The following is a 9714-nucleotide window of genomic DNA, read 5'->3' on the forward strand; positions in this document are numbered from 1 at the left end:
GCTAGGCAGCCCCCAGAGAAAGAAGAGCTGGGGCAGGAGAGACCCCAGGAGGATGGAGCTGTGAGGGGAGCCTGGAGGCGCAGTGAGCATGGAGGACAGTGATGCATATGCACAGTCTGGGGCTGTGCCAGAGGATTTGCACCACCGTTCACTCTGCGCCGCTCTGCCCTGCCAGCCCCATGAGCCCAGGGGCAGCATGCCCTGCAGCACCTCGACCGGACAGAAGGGTCTTGCTTGTCCCCATCCAGACAGGTCAGGGCCATGCCACCAGCACCAGAGCAGAAACAGAGCCTGGAGGTGACACAGGTGCCAGCTGGGACCTGCCAGCAGCTCCAGTGCTGGGACAGGATGTGGAGGGAGGGAGGGATGGTGTCCTGTGGGGCTGGGAGCAGAGCCACAGGGAGTCAGGAGCCAGTGCAGCTGCCCAAGGCCAAGAGCAGAAGGGAGGCAGTGGGGCAGGCCAGGACGACTTGTGTTCCTGCGTCACCATGGCCCCACACCATGCGCAGCTGGCACAGCATCCCTGGCTGCCCTGCCCATATGTCTTGCCAGCAGCAGGACCATGGCAGTGGGCAGCCAGGCAGCCCAGCACAGGGATGAGCCACGGGGGTGACCTCCTCCCGCTGGCCCCCGCTCCCAGGCAGCACAGCTGAGGAGCCCCCGAGCAGCCCCGTGCCGGCTGCAGGGCCCTAGCGATGGCGGGCTGCAGCAGCTGAGCAAGGGCTGGAGGGCACAGTGCTGGCTGAGGAGCAGCTGCATAGCCATTGCCGGCTGCTCCCAAAAGGGTCGGGTGCAGGAGCACGGCTGACCGAGGCACTAGGGTGTCCTGTGTCCCACACGGCACCTCCTACCTGGCCCCACAGCCTGTGCAAGCACCCTCAGCCCCTGGCACCCTGCTGGAGCACCCCACAATGGGTTCGGTGGCACAGAGAGGCCTCGGAAAGGTGCTGCAGGTGGCAGTTGCGGTTTGGGCTGCCCCAGCCCCTCCAGGAGCAGCCCCACACACTCCTGTGCCATACGGCCCCTCCTTGGCATGGCCCCTTGGTGCTTTCAACACTGCCTCCCAAGCGCGCCCAGTATCCCATGAAACTGTCTTGTGCGGCTCTGTGCTAAGGGAGCCGGGGGTCTGGGGAGTGAGGGGTGGGGGGCTGTGGCAGCAGGGCATGGTGGGCAGGGGAGGCTGGCCCACCACCCATGCAGCCCCACTGAGCCTGCCCCTCACATGCACCCCTCTGAGCCTGGTACCACAAGTGGGGGCTGTGGGGGCACAGCCCCCACCTCGCACCCCGGCCCCCTGGAGCAGCAGCTCTGCAGTGGGGTGTCCCTGCAGGCAGCAGCTGTGCAGCCAGGAGGCAGCCAGGGCTGGTGGGGTCCCTGCTGCTTCCCAAGCCCACCCCTCCAGGTGCCCCCCGTGCCCCCGGCATGCCTGACCCAAACAGCCCTGCCCCTGGCCCCACGGCGGGTCTGGGAGAGTGGTTGAACCCCCCCAGTATCAGGAGCCGCCGGCAGGGATGACACCGGACCCGGTTTCCACGGCAACAAGAGAGGCTCCTTAACCGGATGGTTGCCATGGCGACTGCTGCCGAGGCCGGCTGCCTCGGGACACGGAGGGGCGGGGGGGCTCCGCACCAGGGATGCTTTGGTGCCCCGCCCCGCCCCGAGCCAGGGCAGCTGCCCCACGGCCCGCGTCCCGGGGTGGGGCACGGCTGGGTCCCTGGGGACGCTCACCCGATCCCCGGCCCCACGGAAGGCCCGGCCCCCCACGCCGCGGGTGCCGGGGGAGACCCCGGTGGGGGTGGCTCAGCGGGCGGGGCCGGCGGGCGGGGCGGGGCGGGGCCGGACACAGCCCCCCCATCGGAGGCCGTCCCGGCAGCGCCCCCTGGCGGCAGCGAGGCCCCGCCCAGCCCCGTCCGCCCCCGCCCAGACCCCGCGCCGTCCGCCCCGTCCTGTCCTGACCCCCGCACCCAGCCCCGGCTCCGGCTGTGCTGCAGCAGCAACCTGCGACCTGCACCCGGCCCCGGGCCCCCGCGGCGGCACCCTGCCCGCGCCCTGCCCGGCCCCAGGCACCCCCTTCCGCCGGCCGCCCCGGCTGCCCGGGGTCCGCACGGGGCTGAACCCCCCCAGCGCCGGCCGCCTGGGGCCGCCCACGGGCAAGCCTGGCCGGGAGGCGCGGCAGCGAGCCGGCCCCGGAGCCCGGCACGGAGCAGGCAGCGTGGCCCCAGCCCGTCGGCCAGGCTGCTCCCGGGCCAGGCCCGCCAAGAGACAGGCCTCGCGGGGACCGGGGGTCCCGCAGCGCCGGCGTCTGTGCGGGGGCAGAGGGCTCTCCCGCCGCCCGGTGGGTCCCCACGCCACCCCAGCACCAAGCGGCACGGCCAGCTGCAGCACCCACCTGCTCCTGCTCCGAGGTCCTGGGGCCTCCATCGCCCCTTGACACTGCCAGCCCCACGCGTGACGCTGCGAAGGGCCAGGCGGTGCTGAGCACCCACCCAGGACTTGATCCCTCCCTGGGAGCTGCACAGGCAGCTCTGCCACCCGCAGCCCCACGCCAGCCCCACAGGCACCTAGCCACATGGCACCCCTGCCCACCCACCCACCTCGGGAGGCTGCATCCACAGCCCCAGGGTTGTGGAGCAATGCAGGGCACGAATTGGGGCAGCCCGGGGGCTCTCCTGCATGCTGCCCCGACCCCTCGGGATGCACCCCACCACAGCTGCGGCTGATCCGCAGCACAGGGTCGGTGCCGGGGTGCCTGCTGGCAGGGCTGGGCCGGTGGCTGTCCTCTGTGAGGGCACAAGGTCACAGCTCGGCTGGGGAGTGACGCGGTCCCTGCGCCTCCCCTGCTGTGGCCCCTGCAGCATGCCCACCCCAGCTCCCCTGGGGCCAGACTTGCTCTTCGCCTAGCCTGCCTGGCCCCCAGCCCCCAGCGAGCCGATCAGCCGCCAAGCCGATAAACCATTCCTGGAGGGCCGCAGGCTCCAGCCATTGGTCTGGCTCAGCACCGGCTGCTCTGCCCTGATGCAGCCCATGGGCCAGGCCCAGCTGCCCGGAGATGCTGTGGGGCGACAAGTGGCCCTGCACCCACTCGCCACCAAGTCCTGCCCCACACTGCTCCACCACAGCTGGGATCCTGGGCAGGGGGCCCCAGAGGCCAGAGCCCACTTGCGGGGGTACAGCCCAGCTTGGCATCGCGGCGCCTGTCCGGCTGCTCGCTGCCTCCCACCAGCGCCCTTCGCCGAGGGCGCAAGGTCACAGCTCCACGCAGCACGGTGCTGCTGTCGTCTGGGTTTCTGGGATCAATAACGGCTCTGGTGACAGCACAGCCCTGCCACCAGATCCCCTGGGCAGCGCAAGGCAATGGCCTGCTGGACCCCATACCTGCTGCAACCCGGTGGGCTGCCACCACTGAGGGCTGACTGTAGCCCACCATCCTCCATAGCTCCCCAAGGACTAGCATGCGGCCTCACACCCCGCAGCCGTCCCCCCGCACACCAGCCGTGGCCCTGGCTCCATCCTGCTGCCGGTGCCGTAGGAGCAGGGCCTTGCTCTGACAGACCCCCAGGACAGGGACGGGGCAGGGGAGATCCCCAGGGAACAGGGGCAGCTCCAGGGGACAGCCTGGGAATGAGGGGTCCCACCCGGGCAGCTGAGCCCCAGCTCGCCGCTCTGCACCTCTGTCCCCCGAGTCCCGCAGCTCCACGCCAGCCCTGCTCCGAGGGGCCCCACCGCCTCCGAGGGGCCCCACCGCCTCCGAGGGGCCCGGCCGACCGACTGCGGGGCCGGGGCGACTCTGCACCCTGCCACGGTGCCCCGACAGCCCTGCCCTGCGGACCCTCCCCACAGACCCTGCCCTGCCCACGGACCCTGCTCCACCGGCTCTGCCCCACAGACCCCTCCTCATGGACCCTGCCCCACGGACCCTCCTCACGCACCCTGCCCCACGGACCCCTCCTCACGGACCCTGCCCCGCCACCCGCCCCGCCGGCCGTGCCCGGGCGCTCACCTCTGCCGTCGCGGCCGGCCAGGCGGCCGCCCCCCCGCGCCGCGGTCGGGTCCGCGGGCGGCCGCGGGGCCGTGGCGGGGCAGCGCGGTGACGGTGAACCGCCGGCTCATGGCCCCGCCGCCTCCACAAGTGGCTCCGGGCCCCGGCGGCCGCCGAGCGCGGCCCCGCCGGGCGCTGACCGGGGTCCTAGTGCCCGCGGCACCGCCCGCCGCGCCGCCCCCGCAGCTGCAGGTCTGGCACGGCTCGGCTCGGCTCGGATCGGATCGGATCGGCGGGCACGGCTAGCTGAGCTGGCCCGGCTCGGTTCGGCTTGACGAAGCCCGGCTGAGCTAAGCTCGGTTCGGCTCGGCTCGGCCAGCCTCAGCTTGGTTCGGCTCGGCCCGGCTCGACGGGACGGACCGCGGGCCGCTCCGCCCCGCCCGGCCCCGCCGCCGCCGCACGGGGGGTGCTGGGACCGGACCCCGGCGGGTCGGGCCAGGGCCGCGCTCTGTCCCCACCCTGCGCGGAGCCGCGACCGCTAATTACAGCTAATTACAGCCTCGGGGCTGCGGCCGCCCCACCCTGCCCCGGCCCCGGCGCTGGGCTCCGCGGGCCATGCTGGGCCAGGCCGGGCGGCGCTGCGGGGACCCGGCTGTAGCGGGAGATCGGGGCTGCAGCGGGGGTCCCGGCCACTCGTCGGGTCGCAGGCTGTAACAAATGCCCGTCTGTCACTGCCGGTGGGGTGCCGGGGTGCAGAGGAGGGTCAGGGGCTGCCGGCGTAGGGGGGGGCCAGGGTCTGGGGGGTGGGGGGGGGTGCAGGAGGGGCTCCGGAGGATGGAGAGACCCGGAGGGCTGTGAGGGGCTGGGGGGGGGGGGGGATGTTGGGACCAAGGGACACCGTCCCTGGTGGGACCCAATGTCCCTTAGGTTTCCCAGAGCCCTTCAAGGAAGAGGGGTTTGGCTGTAGCCCCCTGCCGAGTATCTCCTTCCCCACCGATGCTGGCACCTCATGGCCCCAGGGAGGGTGATGCCCTTAGCCCTGGCTGACTGATGGAGCACTCGGAGACCATGTCCAAAGAATTGTCTTTATTAAAAACAGGCAGATGGAGGTTGGCACAGCAGGCAGCGGGCAGGAGCGAGGCAGAGCCCCACACCCCTGCCCTGGCCAAGACCCTGGGCACCAGCTCCCAGCAGAGCCCAGCCTGACCCGGCACGGCTGGCACAGGAAAAAGACAAAGTCGTTACAAATCCATGTGTGGTTTGCACCAGGCAAACACCTCTGCACAGCGGAGCCGGTGCTGCCAGCGATGGCACGATTCCGGCTGCAGCAAGAGTCCTGCTCCCCAGCCGGGGCTCCCCGGGCCGGGCAGCTCCCAAGGGGCGACCCCAAGACTCCCTGCCCCTTCCTTCGGGGGAGACGGCAAAGCCCTCACCTTGACTGGGGCTGCCCCACAGCTGTGCTGCCCCCAGTACCCCGGGGGTCAGGCTGTGAGGAGCAGTGGGCAGGGAGCAGCGTGCCGGCCGGAGCCAGGCAGCTGGTCAGGCCCTCAGTGCTGGGGACACTGCAGGATGTCGTACTTGATGTAGCCCACCCGGTCCACCTGGTAGCGTGGTGTCATTCTCCAGTAGAAGCTGCCCCGGCAGAAGTGATACTTGTCTGGGTGAGGAGGGAAGCAGACAGAATGGAGGGTCAGCAGGAGGCCAGCCATGTGAGGACCTATGTGGGGATCTGGTCCTGGCACACGGCCCTTGCCACAGCCCGGCCAACCCCACCACAGGGATCCACTGGGGCTGATGGCATGCCCAGCCCCAGGGCACCCCCCACACCCACAAGCACCCCAAGCCCAGCACCAGGGCAACACAGCTCAGAGCAGCCCAGGGACCACACACACAGCCCCTACCTGCCAGGTCCCCACTCACCTTGGTAGAAGAATACATTGCGTGCGTCAAGGGGGATGCCGGTGAAGACATCTTCGGTGGCACGAGGGTAGCCCTTGTCCACCCTCTGGACCTTCACGTCCAGCCTACGGGGAGAGCAGAGCGGTGCTTAGGGCTGCCAGGAGCCCTCCTTCCCAGCCCCTCACCGGGAGGAGCTGGCAGGGCAGGCACCACCTCAGGCACCACCGTGGCTGTCTGGACCCACTCACCGCCAGTAACTCTCCCCACTGAAGAGCAGCACTTTGCCGCGGCCCCGCTGCAGAGCCCCGGAGATGCGGCCGGCTTCCTTCCCGATGCCCAGCTTCTCAATCCCCCGGGGGCCCAGCACGCTCTTGCCAGAAAACACCCAGAACTGCCGACCTGCATCCAGGAGAGAGCATGGGCGTTAGCTGGCCCCAAGAGTGCCGGGGCAGCACCAGGCTCCTTGCAACGCTGGCAGCACTGGGGCAGAGGGCAGCAGGGGCAGAGCTCACCAGCAAAGAAGAAGACCCTTTTGGTGAGCACATCCTGGAAAGCGGCGTCGATGACAGCCGGGAGGCCAGGCCAGGTGTCTGTAATGGAGAAGGCACCCTCGATGCCTGACTTCCAGAAGGATGAGCGGGTCCAGTATCTCCTAGTGGGGAAGATCAGCCATCTTTATAACCTTGCCCCAGCACAGCCCCATGTTCCCCCACACCCCCGGCACAGCCCCGTGTCCCCCCACATCCCTGCATCAGCCCAGCACCATCCAGGGCAGCAAGTGTCAGGTGCTGCTGCTCACCCATCCTTGAAGAAATGCAGCTCCCCATTGATCTCTGTGATAGCGTCGAAGTTCTTCTCCATGCAGGCATCCCAGCTGGGGTCCACAGGAATGGGCTCAGTCGTGGGCTCTGGTGTTTCCTCCTCCTCCTCGGTGGTGGAGGTGCTGCCAGCCTCCGTGGGCATGGGCTGGGGCTCCTTGGTGGGCACAGGCGCAGGGGCAGTGGGCTCAGGGCCAGAGCCACGACCTGAACAAACACAGGGGAGGGCATGAGGCCATGGGCCAGCCCAGCACCGCAGGACTCCCGGCATGCCCAGCTGTGGCACTGCTGCTCACCATAGAGATACTGGATGCCCTGGACATCATCTGGGTCCAGCTGGAAGTCCTGAACGTAGCTGTACATGGGGTACATCAGAGCCTCACGCACACTGGAGTGATCCAGCCCCAGCGAGTGCCCGAACTCGTGGGCAGCCACCAGGAAGATGCTGTAACCTGGGGGAAAGCACCAGCCTCAGCACCCGGTGGGACAGGATGCAACACGCCAGCCAGGAACCATGACCCCCATAGGGAGTGCGCTGGCCAGGGACCATGGCCTGCCACAGAGAGTGTGGGCAGCGGGGCCAGTACCTCTGTCAGGGCAGAAGCCCCACTTCTTGTCAGTGTCATAGTTGCTGGTGGTGGCACACCAGAGTTTGCCGTCCTGCCTGCCCTCACTGGTGCAGGTGCTGTAGGACTGCCCCAGGAAGGTGAAGGGGAAGACGCACGGGTCCCCCTGGGAGTTGCCGCCGATCACCGCCGTGTCTGCAGCACAGTGTCAGTGAGGCTGGCCCCAGCCATACTGGCCAGACCCCAGGACAGCCTCAAGACCCCTTGGGTGCCCACCCTGCACACCATGGCCAGGGACCAGCCACCCTGCATGCCCCCTCCCCACGCGCCCCCTTCCCACTCACACCTCGGTTGGGGCAGAAGCCGTATTTCTTGTCCTGGTCAAAGTTGGCAGTGGTGGCACACCAGCGGTAGCCATCGGAGCGCCCATCCGTGGTGCAGGTGTTGTAGGAGGTGCCATCAAAGACAAAGGGGAAGACACAGGGAGACCCGTTGCTGTTGCCTCCATTGGTGTAGAGAACTGCAGAGTGAGGAAGGGTGAGGACAGCCCTTGGCACCCACAGGACCAGGCAGGGGCTGCAGCTGCCAGTACTCACGTTCGCTGGGGCAGAAGCCGTATTTCTTGTCCCGGTCGTAGCTGGTGGTGGTGGCGCACCAGGGCAGCCCATCCGTGCGCCCCTCCGTGATGCACCGGGAGTAGGAGCGGCCCTCGAAGGTGAAGGGGAAGTGGCAGTTGGCACCATTTGCGTTCCCATGGCGGGTCTTCACCACTGCTTGGGAGAGGGGTGGCTCAGCAATGGGGCTGAGGCAGGTGCCGCCAGCCCACCCCCAACCCACCAGGCCCTGCTTTTCCTTACCTAAGCCAGTTCCCAGTGTCCAGAGCTCATCATCATCAAAGTGAGCATCACCCTGGATGCCACGGCCCGGGGGAAAAGCATGGGCTAAGAGCCCGTCCTTGCCATCAAAGGGGTACCCGTCCCCATGCTCTGTGGGGAAAAACAGCCTCAGAGCTGGCCCCACCAGAGGAGCCCCCATGTCCCTGGCACATGCACGGATCTGCAGGCACACAAGCCCTGCGCACGCCCTGCATGCCCGCACGTGCCTGTTGGCACATGCAGGGGCGGAAGAACCCTAGGCACGTCCCGGGGAGATGTGGGGTGACAAACCCACAGACAAGGCACATTACCAGCCCTCTCCCCACAGCTGAGCTGGCTCCCAGCTCCCTGCCTGCCCGTGGGACATCACCTTGGCTGCCGAACATGATCATGATGTCTGCCTCGCCGCTGTATATCTGGGTGAAGGTGAGGGGAGTCACGTCGCTCCACACTTTAAACGCCCGCTTGAAGGCATCATCAATCACGGCAGGGTCCAGGTCAGGGGAGTAGTTCACCACCCTACCGGGGGCAGGTGGGGGTTCAGCACTGCTAGATCCTGGTTCGTGACGCAGGAGTGACCCTGCTCCAGGCACATGTGGGGATATGCCCCCACCCCAGGAGGGGACAGCAATGCTGGCACAACCAGGCAGAGCAGCTAGCCACCACCCCTGGGCCAGGGCTCAGATGCTGTCCTGGGTTCTGGGCAGCAGATGCTGCCACTGTGTTATCTTGGCCCTGGCTGTGCCGAGGCCTGGCCAGTGGGCTGAGCTGAGGCTGCTGCCCTGCATGGGCTCTCACGCCCTTCTCCATCCCTGGGGACCATCACCCTGTGGGCACCAGGCTCCATCTCCTGGGGCTGACTCACCGGTAAGTCAGGTCCATGTGGTCCCACTTGAGGTCCCCCTCAAAGGTGAGGAAGGATCCCACGTCGGGGACGCCGCAGCGAGGTGCTCGCATGGCCTCCAGCGTGCCAGCGTCCAGCTCTCCTGTCTCCTCCAGGCCCAGCTGCTTCTGCATCTTGCGCAGAGCCTTGGCCAGGGACACGTGTTTGCTGCCTGTCTTTGCCTCCCGCTCTGTGGTGTAACCGAACCGCAGCAGGTAGCTCTGGGGAGGAAAGGCAGCCGGAGGGGCTGAGCCAGGTGGGAGAGGGCTTGGGCAGTGCCAGGCACTGCACACCTCTGGTGCCCGATTGCAGCCAGGGCACTTCCCGAGTCTCAGGGAGATGGCAGCCCCTGAGCTCAGCCCACAGCCCCACACTGCCACCCCGGGAGCCCCCCGGGGTCCTGGATGCCGGGAGGGGGCTGTGGAGTTGCACTCCCCTCACCTCCGCCAGCTCCAGGTCCGACTGGGTGCTGACCAGCTCCCCAGGGAAGGTGACAACCATCTGTGGCTTGCTCTGGAGAGGGGCTGCGCAGCAGGAGATGGCTAGCAGCCCCACAGCAAGTGGGCCCAGGAGGATGAGTGCCATGGCGCGGTGGTGGCAGGAAGGCTGTGGCTGTGCCGGGTCCCTGCTGCTCTGCTCTGGGTGCTGCCGGGCTCCTGCTCCTATTTATTCGGTGGGGAGGGCAGTGAGTCAC

General features: G+C 68.4%; 1 protein-coding gene across 1 annotated transcript; it reads right to left on the reverse strand.

Moving 5' to 3' along the window:
- Positions 1–5050: 5050 nt before the first annotated feature.
- Positions 5051–9714, reverse strand: MMP9 (matrix metallopeptidase 9). The gene is made up of 13 exons (XM_040609444.1): positions 9462–9714; positions 9003–9241; positions 8508–8656; positions 8120–8248; positions 7859–8032; positions 7609–7782; positions 7284–7457; positions 6993–7148; positions 6678–6903; positions 6391–6530; positions 6127–6277; positions 5900–6003; positions 5051–5636 (listed from the first exon to the last, which is right to left on the reverse strand). The coding sequence occupies exons 1-13, from the start codon at positions 9603–9605 to the stop codon at positions 5527–5529; spliced, it is 2070 nt and encodes a 689-aa protein (XP_040465378.1). The 5' UTR covers positions 9606–9714; the 3' UTR covers positions 5051–5526.

Source organism: Falco naumanni, chromosome 10, assembly GCF_017639655.2.
Source record: "Falco naumanni isolate bFalNau1 chromosome 10, bFalNau1.pat, whole genome shotgun sequence".
Taxonomy (NCBI): Eukaryota; Metazoa; Chordata; class Aves; order Falconiformes; family Falconidae; genus Falco; species Falco naumanni.

Bases quoted from the DNA above. Each gene is read 5' to 3' on its own strand.
- MMP9 (XM_040609444.1), bottom strand. From the start codon at position 9,605: ATGGCACTCATCCTCCTGGGCCCACTTGCTGTGGGGCTGCTAGCCATC. The intron at 8,033-8,119 runs GTAAGGAAAAGC...TCTCCCAAGCAG, and splicing joins GACACTGGGAACTGGCTTAG to TGGTGAAGACCCGCCATGGG. The intron at 7,783-7,858 runs GTGAGTACTGGC...CTCACTCTGCAG, and splicing joins CGGCTTCTGCCCCAGCGAAC to TTCTCTACACCAATGGAGGC.